At 35.0% G+C, this 18,341-nt stretch overlaps 1 protein-coding gene across 4 annotated transcripts in view; it reads left to right on the forward strand.

Moving 5' to 3' along the window:
* LOC145284835 (xylulose kinase-like) overlaps positions 1–18,341 on the forward strand; it is a 225,628-nt gene that overhangs the window by 196,468 nt on the left and 10,819 nt on the right. For all 4 annotated transcript variants that reach the window (XM_080133812.1, XM_080133813.1, XM_080133811.1 and 1 more), the window contains 4 exons: positions 1,800–1,915; positions 7,964–8,037; positions 13,385–13,484; positions 17,194–17,252. In XM_080133812.1, the coding sequence (XP_079989938.1) occupies positions 1,800–1,915; positions 7,964–8,037; positions 13,385–13,484; positions 17,194–17,252 (349 nt within the window). The remainder of the gene's footprint in view (positions 1–1,799; positions 1,916–7,963; positions 8,038–13,384; positions 13,485–17,193; positions 17,253–18,341) is intronic.

Genomic DNA, 18,341 nt, shown 5'->3' on the forward strand with positions numbered 1-18,341 from the left:
ACAAGAAGCTATCAACATGCAACAGCCTGCTTGTAACTCTGGCTAACAGCTCTTGTGGAGCCGAAGCATAGACACTACACCTGTCAGCTTTACTGCTGTGCTACTCGACTGCAGAATACTATGCAATGGCATGGGCTCATTCTGCTTATGGAGTACTGCTGCCACATCTGGGCTGGAGCCGTTAGAAAGACCTTATCCTGCCTTGACAAAGTTCAAAACAGACTTCGTAGTCTAGTGAGGGAATCCCTTTTCTCTTTCCTGCAACCTCTTTCTCACAGAAGAGACGTTGTGAGCCTGTCTCTATTTTATCGGTATTTTCATGGCAAGTGCTCGTCTGAGCTCCAATCTGTAGTCCCCCCTCGCCAAACTTTCACAAGAAACATTTGTCTAGCTGAAAACACTATCAATAATTTCCCCCACTTTTTATCTGTGCCTAAACCTAATTGTAGATTCCATGAACAAAGTTTCTTTCTTAGAACTGCACGCCTGTGGAACTCTCTTTGCCTGCTTTCCAGCTGACTATAATATTGTCATCTTTAAGTCCAACATAAACAAGTTCTTGATGAGCCGTTCCCCTTAATTAATCCAATTTACAAAATTTCCACTACTAACGATCATTACGACATTGTACGCTTATTAACCCTTATCCTCGAGTAGCCTCTGGGCCTTGATAAGCGGCGACTCCTTTGTAAAAAAAAAAAGGTCGATGTCGAGCTCAGCAAGGCATGCAGGATGATTACCAGCAGCCTGAAGTCAACCAATCTGCCATCTAGCTATGAGATGTCTGGAATCGCTCTACCACAGATCCGTTAAGAGGTGATAGCGAAGGCAGAGCATGAAAAGCATAACAACGACAGTTGCTATCCCCTATTTGGATGCCAAGAGGTGCCGCAGTGATTACCATTCCACAGGAGCTTTGCCACTATCACAGGCCTCAGACAAACAACACCAGTATTCTTCCGTCTGCATTAGTGGAATTAATTAGTTAAAGCCAATGATGATGAGGCTCTTCTGACACTAAAAGATGATCTCCCAGCAGGCTCTGAACTCTCTCCAAAAGAGCGAGTAACATTCAATGGGGCCCAAACAAAGGTAGCCAAAACACGAAATCAACCTTTACAAGTGTGCTATGTAGAGGACACTTGGTGTAGTGTTGACGTGCAGACTATCACACACATTCTCCCGGACTGTCTCCTAAGTGAGACATGCTCCAATGTGGATCTGAGGGATGCCTTGGAAATTGCCCGATGATAGGTTTCAAGATGGAGTGAAACATTATGATCATGATCATGATCATGATGATTTCTTTTTTAATCTTTGTTTTAATAAAAGTGTAAGTTTAACAATAATATAATATATTTGATATAAAATACATGAAATAATTAAAAATGTTTTTTATTTTGAAATTTTGTATTACATTCCATCATGTTCGTCTAGTAATTAATATTTCTTAGGAGTTCCTTGTGGTATGAGTCAGCCATATTGAATTTCATCTTCGTCATTGGAAGCTGTCTTGAAGTAAGACAAAGATGACAGTTCGATTTTAAAATGCATTTTATTTTCTTTATCATTTTACCAAGTAATTCATTTCAGAGTTCAACCTTCTCTAAGGCTTTGTTTCTATTTGGTGACAATCACCCCAAGATAAGTCTTCATATGCTTCCAATTTTATATATCAGGTTAAGACTGTTGTTTTGCTCTTAAAATTTATTTATACAAACCTTTAGCATGTTACTCTGCTCAGCAGTACGTCACAATATCATCCATTTTCTTACTCTTTGCTTTCTTTTTTTTAATAGTTTTAAAAATGGCTCCCTTACAAGAGAAAAAATCCGCGACGAATGTGCTGAGGGATCATGGGATACATTTACTCATCATCTAAGAAATACACCCCCCGGAAATAATGGTAACATTGGTAAGGGTCTTTTGATGATCATCTTCCTCTTCTGCCCTCTTTCATAAAATGCCAGAACGTATTCTGATTTATATTTGTACAAGCAGAAATGAAAAAATAAGTCAACGATCACAACAGGCAAAATGTGATTACAGTTTTTTTCTCGCTGGCAAAACATCACAATATGACAAAATCAAAATCAATCAGTCTCTCTTTGTTTTTCAGACCCTCTCTCTATCTGTAACCTAGCTCCCTTCTCCTTTTCTGATGAGAAGCATTGTTTCGAAATGTCTAGGTATAAAGAGCTTTTGATGCTTTTTTTTCTTTATTGAACTAACAAATAAATTCATACTTTTCATTCCTATATTTATTTTATCTTTATAATTTCTTTCTTTGTTTATGTTCCACCTCCATATGTTAACTTCTTATATCTCGATATCTATATAAAGAATCTATTCATATACTTTAAACCCATTTAATATATATATATATTCTCTCTCCCTCTTTCTCTCTCTAAAACCTTTGAATGCACACACATCAGTTCCATTAGATTACTGAAGTTAAGCATCGCCGAGCCCGATCAGTACTAAAATGGGTGACCATTTTCAAATATTTCACTTGTCTCGGCAATGTTTCCAGTTGTCCTTGATTTCTCCTTGCTACTGGAATCAAGCATATGAGGAATAGTTAGAAGTTGCACAACCCTTGCTTCACAATTTAGCGCATCATCCATAATCCATTCAGGATGATCAAATGGTTCTTGTCATTCCGATGAATGAACATCCATCCTACTTATTCTCGCAGTTGCATTCAAAAACACTAGATGTCTATTCTTTTCAAAGTTAGCTCGTTTTTTTTTTTGATTATTGTGCTAAAATGTTTTTTTAAAAAGTTGAACCAAAATTTGTTTTTTAAATGGAACAAAATTGCTTTTAAAAATTGAACAAAATTTTTTTTAAAAGATGAAAAAAGGATAAATTTTTAAGTTGAGCAAAAAAATTTTTTTTTAAATTGAACAAAATCTTTTTAAAAAGTTGAACAAAAAAATGTATTTTTAAAGTTGAACCAAAAATTATTTTTTAAAGTTGAACAAAAATTTTTTTAAATGTTTAACAAAAATTTAATGCCAGTCTAAATGTTTATAGATTAGTTCGTTTATAGCTATATATTTTGTAAATAAATAGCCTTCAAAGGATAGATTATATTTAATCTATAAACGAATCCTTGACAGGTACTACCACTCTACAACCAAATAAATCTTTCAAAATATTTTCAAAGATGTGACAACTCCTATTTAAAATCACATATTCACATCAACTTCAGACATGCAACAGTTATCAACAATACCAAACGTGTCTTTTTTTTTCTTTCTCTCTCTCCACAAAGAACTGATCCATCAGAGTTAATACCACTAAAAAGAAATGAAGGGAAAAAAGAAAATGCAAAAAAATTTACAGTCTTCTTTGAAAAAGATATATTACACTGAAAGTCTCAGGAAAAATAATAATTTTAACTCTTTAATAAAATATTTCATAACATTTTTTGGTTTTCTAATATTTTCAAATTAATGTTACAAAATGTTTTCAAAGATTGTGACAACAATTCCTATTTAATAACATCAATGTTTGATGCATTTTAAGTCAGGAAGCTGGTATCTTCAGACAACCTGATCTGATAGCAGCAGGTGGTAACTAAGGATTACTGTATGCTCTCCAGAGTTCTTAAATCTGAGACTCACCATCAGATTAAGTTTCATGATATACCCAAGACAGGTTGGGTTAGACACACTTTAAATAGTCGATCAAGTTGGGAAGTAGAATAGACAGAAGGAAAATAAGTAAAAAGATAAAAAAAAAAAGGTAAAATGGCCTGAGAAAGATGGATTTCAGAGTGATAAAGTGAAGTTGTGGCCATATTGTGCTATGGAAGTCACTTGTAGACATATTCTGGATCACTTGGCATTAAATGTAGTCTTATGCCATGAGTTAAATACCCAGGCTGAGTGTACTGAAGAGTCATTTGACAGAAGTAGGTACATTTCACCTAGACATATACCTGGCTAGAAGAAAAAAGTGTAGCATGATTGATCATCAAAAATAAAATGATGAAGTCACCTATTCAGAAATAACAAATATGATAAAATAATTGTTGATTGAAACCACCTCCAAAAATTAGCAACAGAAGGAAATACCCCATAACTGAATGGGGGTATATCTACATTGACAGTAAAGTTGTGGATGTCATAAATTATTATAGAAACAAAACCAAAATTAAAATGGTTAGTTGATTGACGATTTGAGCCTGAGAAAAAAAAAACTACCATATTCCTATGTGTGCATCTTCCTCCCTCACTAGCACGCACTCCTTCACAACCACTGACAATAAAGATATATATCATTATATTATTATAGTTTTATGTACGGCAAAATACCATTGACACACCGGTTACCATAAGATTACCAAAGTTAAGCATTGTTGAGACGAGGAAGCACTAAAATATATGACCATTTGCAAATACCAAGTGTTGTATGTGCTCTCTGTTTATCTCAGTATTGTTTCCAGTCATCTTGGACTTCTTCTTGCTATTGGAATCAAGCAGTGGTTAGGGATTGAGCAACCCTTGTTTCACAATTCAGCATGTCATCCATCATCAGTTCAGGATGATCAAATGGTTTTTGTTTCGACGGACGAACATTTATATCAGTGTGTCATTAGTAAAGTATGAATACACCAATAAGGGCTGCGTGCATTCTGTCAATTTTTATGCCTATGCTGTGTTTTATGCAGCTTAGTCGGGACCTTACGTAATTGGTAAGTCATCTCCCTTTGATTTGAAAAATCGTTGTCTTTATGTATAAACTTTTTCGTTGTGCCGTATCTGAATTAGTTTGTGAGCAAGTTGGAATAAACGTTTGCATTTCAAAAATGAAAGACAGTTTTGTCTTTTAAATACACTTTATTATAATTTAACTAACATGTGGGTCCATAAAAATAAAATGGGCTTAGACCGTCAAATTCTTTGTTTCCACATTCAATTCCAGCCAGTTACTAGGTTTCTGCCCCAGAAAAATTTCTAATACGTCCCATGTCACATAATCAATTGAAGAAACTAAAGGTGTGCCGATACTCACAATTAACCTTTAAAAGTTCATATATCAAAAACGAACGTTCATGTTTGTTTTGAATTTATTTATTTTTAGATACTTTAAAATTGTTCAGATTTAAATATGCGCGATGCCTCCGTTCAGTCTCGAAAGACAAAGGATACCCCCTGTAGGGACAGTTGCACGTGTAATTGTGAGGCAAGGGTTGCGCAATTACCAACCGCACCTCTCCTGAATCGACACTGTTTGACTGGAAACAATGCCGAGATAAGCGGAGAGCACATACAGCACCTGGAAGTCCCAAATGGTTACCCATTTAGTACTGACCAGGCTCAATGTTGCTTAACTTCGGTGATGCAGCGGGAACTGGTGTGTCAACGGGATTTAAATATGCACATATAATTATTCTGATGCTACCAGATCAGGTTGCTTGAAGATACTGGCTTTCTGACCTAAAATGCACCAAACATTAATGTTATTGTGCTTTTCCTTTACCCTTTGCCAAATATTCTGCAAAGTCAAAAAACAAAAGCAACAATTTTCCTCTATAAAACAACCAAACCAAACACCATGAATAAATATTTAAAGATATAAAGAACTTGAAGCATGAAAACTTTTTCCAAAATTACTAGATTCAGCATTAAATAACCCAAAGCGGGGTGATATGCCATAAAACAAAACCAAACCCTATGATTGTCTCTATTATAGGCAAAAGTCTAGTATTATTGTTCGTCTGTGTTCCTGGACAAAAAATTAAAAATAATTTTGGAAGAGAAAAGAACCTGTTGTGCTGTGAAAATATGATACAAACAAATGTGTCATTGGTCAAAACTAAGAGAAACACACAATTAATCAACCAATAAGGTTTATTGTGTTAAAGATACAAGAATTAAACATCTACACAATAAAAACTATGGAAGTCGAGTGTAGGAATGTCAATACGTCTACTTATCTTTCTGTAGTAAGCTCAACTCCTGTAGTTCTCTGTGTGGAGTTGTATTTACAGAGTGGAATGATAAAATTGCGCCCCCCCCCCACCAAGAAAACAACACTACAGCTTTATTTTAAAACTTTTATTGAAAAATATCAATTCATGTAACTTGATTATATAGTAGAGCTGACATCTATTCAATGTAGCCGCCTTCACTGCCTCAATATGGGTCCGGAACTGGAAGCCTGCCTTTTCTGCAAGCGCCGGCAGGAAATTGGAGAATACTTGGCTGATAGCGGCGATAAAGCTGGCTTTGGTGTTGTGGAAGGTCATGTTGGTGATGTTCTTGACATATGACCAAACAAAGTAGTCCAGCAGGTTCAGATCGGAGGAGGAGGGAGCCAGTGAGAGAAGGGTACAAAATTGTAGCACTCTTTCTGAAGCCAAGCCTGAGTCTCTTTGGACTTGTGGGCAGCACTGCAAGCGGCCACCTGATTGCATCAGGCAATTATCACACTCTTCAGCACATCCAGGTAGATTTTGGTGTTGACTTTCAAGCCGACTTTGAAGATGTGAGGTGGCATGATGTGGCCCTCACTTGAAACCACACCAAAGACCATAACCATGGCCAGAAACTTTGTTTTCATCACCTGGGCACGTCCCTGTTATTCAGATTTGCATTTTTATGGTGCTTGTAATGGTCCTGTTGTCATAACTTGGATCAGTAGAGAGCATGAATTGTACAACGACGCATCTCCAATTATGCTCGTTGAACATTGTGTCACTTTCAGACATGATCGCTCTTGGGATTTGTACACAGCTGGCCAACTAGTAGATGGTCCGCAACAAAAAAAAGAAAAGCGGTTTTCATCAAACAGAAATGGAATCATGTCATATTTTATAGGGTGACAATTTTATCATTCCACTCTGTATAATGGGTGACGGATCAATGCTAGAAGTGACAGGTTCTTCCATTACAACAGGACCGAATTTCTTCAATGACAATATGCAATAGAATTCCAAATTACATTTGATGTATTTACACTTGGGGATATTTTTATAATGTGACGTAGTGGTTATAAGTGTAGACTGTAGTGCTAGTGGGCTGGGTTCAAGCTCTGTCAGATCTATTATCTTCACTAATACTTTTGGAAAAGGTATGAATTCATATATCTTTCTTCCAGATATGGATATTAAATAGTAGGATACACTGGACTAGTAAATTTTCGTTGTGCAATTAGTCTTTAAAGAAAACTTTTTAAAAAAAAGCACTAATTTGTTGGGGTGGGGGGCTTTTTGGCTAAGAGCAAAATGTACTATCTATCTGATACTACACATCAGGAGTTCTCTCTCAGTACAAAAATCAGCAAAGTCAGAAATGGCCTTTTCACTGTTGATTGCGATATGTTATTGGTCCTGTGAAGTTCTAGGAGGTGTTCCCTCCCAGCTTTTATCATGTCTCTTTGAGAAAAGGCTAGTTTATTGTTAATCACCTGAGGCACCATTACCAGGGAATGCCTATGAGGCTGTCCAAGTATTTTTTTGCAGGCCAGGATACTTTCTTACCCTTGTGTCTAATCTTCCTGCTGTGAGAGGGAGATAAATGCAATCTGTTCTGATACTACATCTTTTTTTGTCTGCAGTCATTGAAGGAGAAATCCTTCTAGACGGAGGTTATTTTTTGTTTTTGTTCCAATCTAGAGTTACCCTTTTTGGGAAGCTGGATTTTCCCCACATTAGTAACTGACTTTGTATCTAACTCTGCCATTGTGGGAAAGCAGGTTAAGTAGGAACACCAGCCTGTCTCTCTAGTTATCTTTTATTAATTATGAATTCAGTCGTTCAAAAGGTGTAATTTGCCCTTAGAACATGAATGAGATGGTACCTCAAAATATTTGTAAATAAAGTCAATATTGCCTGTCATTGTTTGGCACCAACCAATGGTGTTCTGAGAAGTTTAATGAAATTTAAATAAACATTTTTATTCTTAAAGATTTTTTTGAAATTTGTGTGCAATTTTTTTTTTTTTTTCAGGTATTTACTTTGATGTGATGGAAATCCAGCCATTGGTTAAAGGAAGATTCCGGATTGATGCAAAGGATCAAGATGTGAGTATTTTTTTTTTCATATATGTTTGTTGTGCTTATACAGTATGTGGCACAGATAAAAATCACAATTCCAAATAAACTTATAAGAAAACTTTTTCATATACTTAAATATCAGACAAAAATAGGTATCTCCACCAAAAATTAGGAAAATTTATCCAGTTCAATTTTGAACAAAAATAAAAATCAGTTTTATCATATATTACCAATCTGCCATTGATAAGAGTGTAAATCCCTTAAAGCAAGGGGAGATAAGTCAGTCTGTCATTTAAACAAGTCATAATGAATGGCAGATTGATAAAATACAAAAACTGATTTTTATCTTTAGTTAAAATTCTACTTATTTTTGCCTAATACGTAAGTATATCAAAGAGTTTTTACTTGGAATAAGTTTTCACTTGTGTTTCTAAACTGTATAAGCACCCCAGTTGTGTAATTTTTTGCTGATTGAAACCAATATATGTTCTTTCATTGTAGAAGGTTCACACATAGTAAAACTATGCAGAGATTTGAATACAGAGTTCAATATATGGATCAGGAAATCCATGTTTTGTGTTAGAACAATATTTGATAGACAATGAAACAAACATTTGGTAGACAATGAAACAAACATTTGGTAGACAATGAAACAAACATTTGGTAGACAATGAAACAAACATTTAGTAGACAATGAAAAAAACAGCTTGTAGACAATGGAATAATCAGTTGGTAGAAAAAAACAGTGCAATTTAAATTGATAAAAAAAAAGAAACTTATGACGAAAATAGTCTTCTTCATCATCATCATCATCATCATCATCATCATCACCATTATCATATCCAGTATAACATCCGTTTTACATGCAGACATGCATTGGATGGCTTTAAGAAATTCACTTCTGCTATCTCAACTGTTCTACATCTACTAATCCAAGAATTCTCATCCATTCTTTCAACATGACCATACCAACAAAGTCTTCTGTTCTGCACAAATCTCCCTATACTGTCCAGATTTCATTTTCCTCTGAGGTCATCAGATTTAAGACTTATATTATACATCCATTGCCAAGTCTTTATTCATCCCTCTTTCCTTCAGGTCCATTTTTATCACTTTTTCTATTTTTTGAGGGGAGGAGGGGGAGCTTTCGTTTGTGAACTGAACCTGCTACCTCAACTGTTCTACACCAACTAATCCAAGAATCCTTATCGATTCTTTCAATGTCACTATACAATCAGTCTATTGTTCTGTACGCATTTCCTTATACTGTTCAGATTAAATCTTCCTCTGAGGTCATCAAAACTAAGTCCGTCTTTAAGACTCACATTACATATCCATCATATTATTCTCATATCAATATACTAGCCTGGGTGCCCAGCATTGCCCGGGTGTTTGGAGGTTTGTGTTGAGCAAAAAAAAAAAAAAAAAAGTGGTAGTAGGCAGGTAGGCTCGAACCCGTACTGCAAAGGAGGAAAAGAATGTGAAAAAAAACAAACAAACGTGACGTCTTTGCTGTTGCGTTCATCACCAAACCGGAAGTGGCAAAGGTTTAAATTAAGGCTAGTCAATCGAAAAGAGGGGATGACTTTCGAAAATATCAGCAAAAAAAAAAAAGCGACCCCTCCTTGTAGAAAAGTACCTAGTTGAGGGTGAAGGAATTAATGTTTTTTTGTTTTGTCAATTTTTTGCTATTTGTCGTCTGAAGGATCAAGCTTCAAAACAATACTGATTTTGTGAAAATCCGTCCCCTCTGTTGAAAGTTTTAAGCAAACATACAAACATACAAACATAATACATACATACATTTAAACAGACAACTTTCATTGACCAGGTTTCATTTCCATACATCATTACATTGATTATTTTGTGATATCAGCATTCTCTTCCAGTTGCTGCTTTCCAAGAACTGTAGGCTTGTGGAACTCTCTTCCTGCTTACTGTTTTCCTCCAACTTATAGCCTTAATCTTGAAGAGATTAAGGCTAATAAGCATCTCCTGTTTTTGCAATAATCATCTTCCATTCTTGTTAGCCTCTTACATCAAGAGGCTTCAGACCTTGTCTGGAGCGATTTCCATAATTTTTTTTTTAATTTATGAGGGGGCGTTCCAAAAGTAATGCCTCCTATTTTATTCCGCCAGAATGGATCAGAGAGGATTGCAAATTGCATTGTTATGATGACTGAGCTTATGCATTAATGATCTGAAAGTTTCATCTCTCTGTTGCAGATATTGACAGTGTGAGACTCTAAGAAAACACTACCTGTCATGGACGTCAATCAAAATCAGGGATGTGTCATTGATTTACTGACAAAAATGCATTGAGAATGGTGGTGACTATGTAAACAAATAAAATTTGGAGCACAGAAGGACACCCATTTTAATGGTACCACTCCAATCTTCGTAACTCTTCAACTTTTTTTAGTTAAAAAAAAAAATCGAAAACTTTATTTTTGGAATGACCCTCGTGCTAGGATTAGATCTTCTGTCTACTCACCGGAACGTAACAGTTGCTTCTATTGTCTACAGATTATTGCATGGTTCTTGCCCCACTGCAATGCTTAAATACTGCCCTGTGCTGCAGCTGAACAAACCAAACCTGCAAAGATATACATTCACATTAAACCTCTGCACAATTACACTGATGTTTGCTCAGAGGTGTACCGGCGATCTCCTTATTATGCCCTACAGTCCTGAATGTGCTGCCTCAGAATTGTGTGAATGAACATGTATCACTGTCACACTTTTGGAGTTCTGTATTGGCTAACTATCATGATGTTCCCAAGTTTTATGCATTCCCTAATTAGTAGTCTCTGTCTATTGCTAACGGTTTTATGACCATCTATAATATACATCTCACTTGTCTGCTTAAATGTATGTATGTATGTATGTCTGCCTGACTAAAACTTTCGACAGAGGTGACGGATTTTCACGAGATCAGTATCATTTTGAAATTCGACCCTTCGTACGACAAATGTCGAAAAATTGGCTACAAACATTGATTCCTTCACCCTCAACTGGGCATTTTCAAAAGGGAGGGGTCGCTTTTTTCGCCGATATTTTCGAAAGTCATCCCTTGACTAGCCTTAATTTAAACTTTTGCCACTTCCGGTTTGGCGATGGGAGCGAAAGCAAAAACGTCACTTTTTTTTTTCACATTCTTTTCCTCCTCCACGCTATGCATTCGAGCCTGCCTGCACGCCTACCTACTACCACTTTTTGGGTTTTTTTTTTTTTTTTTGCTTAACAAACAACTCCAAACACCCGGGTAATGCCGGACACCCAAGCTAGTAGTTAATAAAGGAAAAAAATTAAGATAGGTGGAAGTGGCTTGGTAAGTAAGTGAGAAGGAGGAGAGAGAGAGTATAAAACCCAAGGAAAGAGACGATTGGAGAGGATCATTCTTTTTGTATCTAGCAAAGTAAGAAGAATGACGATAGTTCAGGAGAAGAATATTCAAAAGCTCACAGCGAAGACACGGATATTTTGCTTACAGAAAAAAAGCAAACTCTTTTCTACTTTGATGATGAATATTTTACTATCTGAAATTAATAAGAAACAGTTAAAGTACTAAAAAAAATTTTTTTAATAAAATATTTGCATCTTAACATGGTTTCAAAACAATTTGTCTGCTTATTCAAAATTTTTGAATTTTATTAATACTGCTTCTAAGAGCTTTTTGCCAATGCTCTTAACATTAGGACGATTATGTGCTCAAAATGCTCACAGTAGAGAGTTCTCGAACAGAACCCTTTATTATTTTTTTGTATTATTTGGACTATTATTCTCAGCTTGGTTGAGTTCTTATTAGATGATTTAGATGATTTGTTTCATTTAACTATTATGCTAAATTCTATTTATACATATTTTTTTACATTCTGCATACTTGTGTAGAATTTAAGATGAAAATGTTCTAGCACACATAAATATATATATATATATATATATATATAAAAAAAAAAATATATATATATATGACCTTGTTGAAAAGTTTCTACCAAACTCCTCTCTGAATATTTGGTCTACAGAATTGAAATTTTATATATGGGATATTTGGACTTGTAGCACTAGCACAATTTTTATTTGGTTTTTAGCCGGGAAAAATTCCTGCTAAAGGAGTTAAAATTGAAAACAAAACAGTTGACCCTGGCAGAAATCGTCAACTAAATCTATCTGCATGCACAAATCTATATTCATAGACTAAACAACATTATTTTAAAACTATTTATATGCGTATGGACGTGGCTCAGAAGTTAAGGAATCCAGCTGTAGAGTTGTATGCTTTGGCTTCAATTCTTGCCGATGCCATCCAAGTCATTTCCTTCTAATTTTTGAAATCGCCACTATATATTAGGTACAATATAATAATCCATAGAGTTTTGGCTCTCCAATAATAAATACAAAATCTGCATGAATTAAAATATCATATTTAAGTCCATTTTATGACCAGGCAATGCTGGGCAGCCTGCTAGTATATATATATTTTTTTTATTAAAGAGTTCAGTTCAAAATTACGTATAGGTTCTTGGAATCAACAAACATTTCAAAGTTGAAAAAGATGCACCTAAAGAAGGTCGGAGGTTACATTAGCCGAAACATTGTAAAAATAACAACCAAAATGAGGATATTAGTCTAAACAATCCAAATTAATAAATACGTCTCATTCAGTTTATACATTTATATTTAAAATTCTAAAAATATTGCTGTACATAGCATACACCTGATGAAGACTGGAGTGTAGACTTGCCGAAACATGATTTTAATAAATAAGATTTTAAATGTAATCTTTAGTTTTGTATCTGGCCATTGTAAATTTCTGTATAAACCGGCTGCACCTTATAATTGATCGAGTGTTTGTATGTCCAGCTATAAGTCAGAAACTACAAAACAAAAAACCACAAAGTTGGTATATTATTGATCAGTGTTGGTCAGAATGAATAATATCTAAGATTTATATAAAAATATTCATTCTTTGAATCTCAACTGGTGCCAATCTCGTCAGGAGGTGGGGGGGTCTATTTTCCAGCTACTAATTAAAGGGAAATAATTTTGATTATTTTTTCAAAAAGTTAATTCCCTTATGCTAACTTATTCCTCGAAATATTTGTGTGTATGTGCATTTGTGTATGTCCAGAGAGAGAGAGAGAGAGATGGGGGGATGGGGTGGGCAAAGAAGAAAGAGGAGGCAGAGAGAGTAAGTGTGAAAATGGTGGGGGTACGGGGGAGTTAGAAGTTTTAATAGAAAATTGTTGCACTTTTGTCCCTGGGTAACCCTGCTAATAAAAAAAAATCATATAGATTTTTATTTTTGATTAGTGACGGTCTTTATATGTCAGATCTGGGACGTATTGACTGATGTGTTATTTGCTTTGTCAAGGTTCCATCCCCATTTAAGGATGAGGAAGAAGTACGGGCGGTCATAGAAAGTCAAGTGATGTCTCGAAGGGTTCATGCAGAAACTCTCGGATTCAAGATACGTAAGTGTTTATTCAAGATATTTTATTTTCTTATTTGTTATCAAACTTACATATACTTACTATTGAAAAATATTGGTGAATCAGAAGAAGAGGCAGCTCAAAATTTGCTGCAAACGGTGTCAGATAAAAAATGATTCTATTTTTCTAAAAAAAGAAAAAAGGGACAAAAATCAATAAATATTTCATAAAACAAATTCAAAACAATGAAACAATAACATTTTATTTATCATGAAAGTTAGAGTTGTGTTTTCCGTGATAGAAGCATTGTTTAAATTTTTAAATAAAATGCGCATGAAATACGTTTATAAGCTAAAGTACAATGTAATATTATGAAAATAAACAAATATTTATTTGTTTAAAATTGATATTTTGGAGATAGACTCCATCCTCAGAATTTTATATGTTTTCTTTTGTCTGTTTCTTTTTCCCCCGCCATGATATTAAATTAAAGAAAAAACAATTAGTAAAGAATTCGCGTGTTATCCGTATGCGGTCTTATTTTGAAATGCCAGAATAATACGCTTAGCGCACGTGATATGAAAGCCAGAGTTGTATTTTCCGTGATAGAAGCGTTGTTTAAATTTTAAAATCAAATATGTATAAAATACGTTTGTAAGCCACACTACAACGCAATATTATGAAAATAAACAAATATTTATTTGGGCAAATGTGTATTTCAGCAGCGTAAATTATTTGACAGACAAAAATTTATAAAAATTATTTATTTTTATATAAAACACATTATTAGACCCTAAAGCTGAAATAAAACCCGAAAAAAATTAATTTTTATTATTTTTTCAACATATTTTATTAGACAAAATCTACAACAATCGAGGCCGCCATCTTGCTTTGAAAATTTGGCCTTTTTAAGGCTTGCCAGATTGGCTGTTTATATATATATATATTATATATATTTATAAAATATTCAACGTGGATTCCATGAACAAAGCTTCTTTCTTAGAACTGCACGCCTGTGGAACTCTGTTTCGTCTGCCTGCTTCCCATCTGACTACAACTTGGATGTGTTCAAGTCCAACGTTAACAAATTCCTAATGAACCGCCCCCTTAAGTAAACACTTCATCTAATCTCCACACTAACGTAATGTACTTGCAATAACCCTTATCCCTGAGTGGCTTCCAGGCCTTGATAAGTGGTGACCACTGTGTAAAAAAAAAAAAAAAGAAAAAAAGACCACTGGAAACAACTATAAAAGCAAGAGACAAGCTGTTTCCTACCTTTTTCACTTCGGCTTCCGAGCTGAGAGGTTCAACGAACCAGCCGCCTCCCTTTCGGGAGGCGCACGCCAGCACACGTCACGTCCCCTGCTACTGTATGTGGGACAAAAAGCTAACAGACAGTACGTACACCTTATACGCTTTCTCTCTCCATGAACTGGGTTGACATTCTCACTCTTTCTCTCTCTCTATATATATACAACTTGTGCCTGAGAATACCTTCGCATAGCTGACTGCTAACATGGCGCACAGCTTTACTGATGTCAACCCTCTATCTTTTTCTTTGTCTACACGCTGGACTGTCATTCCCATTTCCACTACATTGCTCACTCCTTTTTCCACGCGCAGACATAAACACGTGATACACCTAAAACAGTCATTCTTCAATAGTAAATAAACGACACGTTTATTTTATCCAACAATTGAGTCTTTGTTTCCTTCATTCCATTCGTTTCATTATTTTCTTTTGTAACGGGATTAGGATTTATATATCCTAGTCCTCTACATATTCCTATGCGTGTATCTTCCTCCCTCACTAGCACACACTCCTTCACAACCACTGAGAATAAAGACATATATCATTATATTGTTATATTTATATAAGGCATACTAGTATTGACACACCGGTTCCTGTTAGATCACCAAAGTTAAGCACCATTCAGTCTGATCAGCACTAAAATGGGTGACTATTTTCGAATACAAGAATATGAATATGAGGGATACAAACGCTCATGCCTTCGAATTCATATTCAACTGAGTAAACTTACAGAAATATAATTATTTGGAGACAATCTTTTTGATCTTCAAAATCTTGTTGGAATCGTTGAGTGCATTTTGTGTTTGAGTTTGGCCTTGGTCATAAATAAAATATTACAGAACATATATTTCATATAACAAGATATTACATTCATATAACAATTAGTAAGAGTTTTTAATGAATCAAATTGTTCATTGCCTAAATGTTTGATAGACGGTATTAATTGTCGTTTTATTAAAAATAAAAATATGCACAAAAAAAATAGATAAATAGGTAAATATAGCGATACGCTACAACAGAACACCAACCACTCTAATTTAGGTTTTATGGGGTAATTTAGGTCTTTGACAACGAATCTGATAATCAAACCCGTCGCAAATTTACCGTTTGCACGGTATTAACCCCGTGAACCCAAGGACTATTTTCCGCCATTTTACAGCTTCCGTTTACGCTACGCGTGAGCGCGCAGTAACATAAACGACAGCTGTTGAATGTGCCTTCACGTAGCAAACTGCCTTTTCACATGGCATACGAATCTTTTATGGAACATTTAAAATTATGTGAAAAAGAAGAAAAGCACTCCAAGTGGGGGCGGGTAATGTCGGAAAGACATTTTATTTCTTTTTTTGTTGGGGCGCGCGCGCCTCAACGCCACCCCGCCTCCTCTTCCAATGTAAACAGTAAAAGGTGCTTCTCCAGTTTAATTAACTGTTTTTTCCCGTAAGTAACGGGCGACATTTATCGATTAGAATACCATTTGACATTTTTAGGAGATTTTATTGTTTTCTGTTTACATTGGGGGAGGAGGCGAGGGGGGCGGCGGTGGTGTTGGGGCGCACGCGTTTATTATTATTTGTTTATAGGGGCCACATACAAAGGTCAACCAGAAGTCAAAGAAACCGGTGTAGACCTATATTCGTCCCTTTCATATTTGCTTATTTCTGGTGTTCCTGAAACCTAATTAATTGTTGTTGTTGTTGTTGCTGATGATGATGATGATGAATAAAAAAAATAATAATGATAATTTTTCTTGTGCCATCCGGCGTTGCCCTGGCAGTGCCCAGCATAACACAAGTTCAAAATGGTGATATTTAACCAGCCTCTTTTCATCATTGTTGTTTCTATTTTTTGTCTGACTTTAATCAGTTAGTCACAAATCAAAATGCAGACGTTTTGATGTTACTTCTGTCCTTCATCTATTTGACCCAACCATGATTAAAAATTTATTGTCAGCATCAACTGACGCCACACCAGATAGTCATGAAAGGTCAAGGAGTATAGAAAGATTGAGAAGAGAAAGCACCAACCAGACCTCCACCGACGAGGTTGAAGAGTGTTGAGACCTTGGACGGGCTTACTACCACCAAAATTACAGTGAAAATTAATGTGAGAAGTCAAGTGACTGTTGAGTTAATGCAAAATTATTTGCAAGGGTTATCGAAAGAAGTGGAAAGTACTGGAAATCTCGGGAGACTTGTTGTCACCTAAACTCCAAGAAACACCATCAGCTGTTATAGGTGAGTAATCTTTGGTGATGGCTTGTGTGAGAACTCCGAGTGAGCACAAATGATAATAATAATAATAATAAGAAGAAGAAGAAGAAGAAGAAGACATGAAATACATAAAATAATTCAAATTTCTTTTATTAATCGTGGAATTGTCATTCTAGTTTTATTATTTTACCAAAAAAAAGAAATCTTCTGATTCTAATTCTAGTGCCAAAGACAAGAGTTTTAGCTACTGGCGGTGCATCTCAAAACAAAAGCATCTTGAAGGTGAGTTGACCTGAACGAGTTTGTTTGGTTTTATTGCTGTTTAAGCGAACATCAAGTGCCGTGTATCTTTATATTCATCTTTAAAGTTCATCTATTTTTTCCCCCAGTCAAAATATCGTACACTTTTGGATCTATATTATAACTGAGCATTTCTCGTTTGTTTGTTGCTTACTTATAAGCTACAAAACTACTCACCAGAATGTCATAAAAATTAAGCATAAAGCATCTTTCAGGTGCTAAGTTTATTATAGGCAGGGTAAAATAAGATATATTATAGAGAATATAAATACAACTTAATTTGATATTGTAATTAACAAAAATATTAGGAAAATTCACAATTCACAATTCTGGAGGCCATAACTGCCACAAATCGCTGTCTCGAAATTTAGATGTAATTATATTTATTATATTTGGGTAAGTCCATTACTACTGAAATGGATAGATCAGCTTATTCCATAACAATATTAAATATTGTATCATTTGGAATGTTCGAACTATTATTCTCATTTTGGTTGTAATATTCACAACTTAATGTTAAATTCAAGAACCTATAAAATCTCTATCTCTATTATTATATAAAAGAGACTTTGCAATGAGTGAGCCGATTTTTATGAAATTTCGCACAAATGTACTTTATGTATCTAGCAGTGCTTTTAGATAGGATTTTTTATCAGAACGTCTTCCAACAGTATCAATAATCAGTAATCTGATTAAAGAAAGAACAGGCGATTTTGACCAAAGTTAACACCTTATACAGCCTAATATTGCAAGTGCATTTGAGAACTTTTATTACTACACAAGCAGAAATGTCCCATATATAAAATCAACAGTAGGTTCTTTGATATGACACAGGTGTGTTTGAAATGAATGTTTCTCTTTAAAGCATAATTGAACCATGATACTTGACTTTTTATTTTAAACTTAAATTCAAGCCATTATCACCGCACAGGTAGAAAGGTCAAGCATACAAAATCAACAGTAGGTTCTTTGATATGACAGGGGCGCATTCGAAATGAATGTTTCTGTTTAGAGCACAACTGAACCATGATGCTAGACTATGGCATTTTGAACTTTAATTGAAGTTGTTAT

This window comes from Euprymna scolopes, chromosome 9 (assembly GCF_053919585.1).
Source record: "Euprymna scolopes isolate OS-2025 chromosome 9, ASM5391958v1, whole genome shotgun sequence".
Classification (NCBI taxonomy): domain Eukaryota; kingdom Metazoa; phylum Mollusca; class Cephalopoda; order Sepiida; family Sepiolidae; genus Euprymna; species Euprymna scolopes.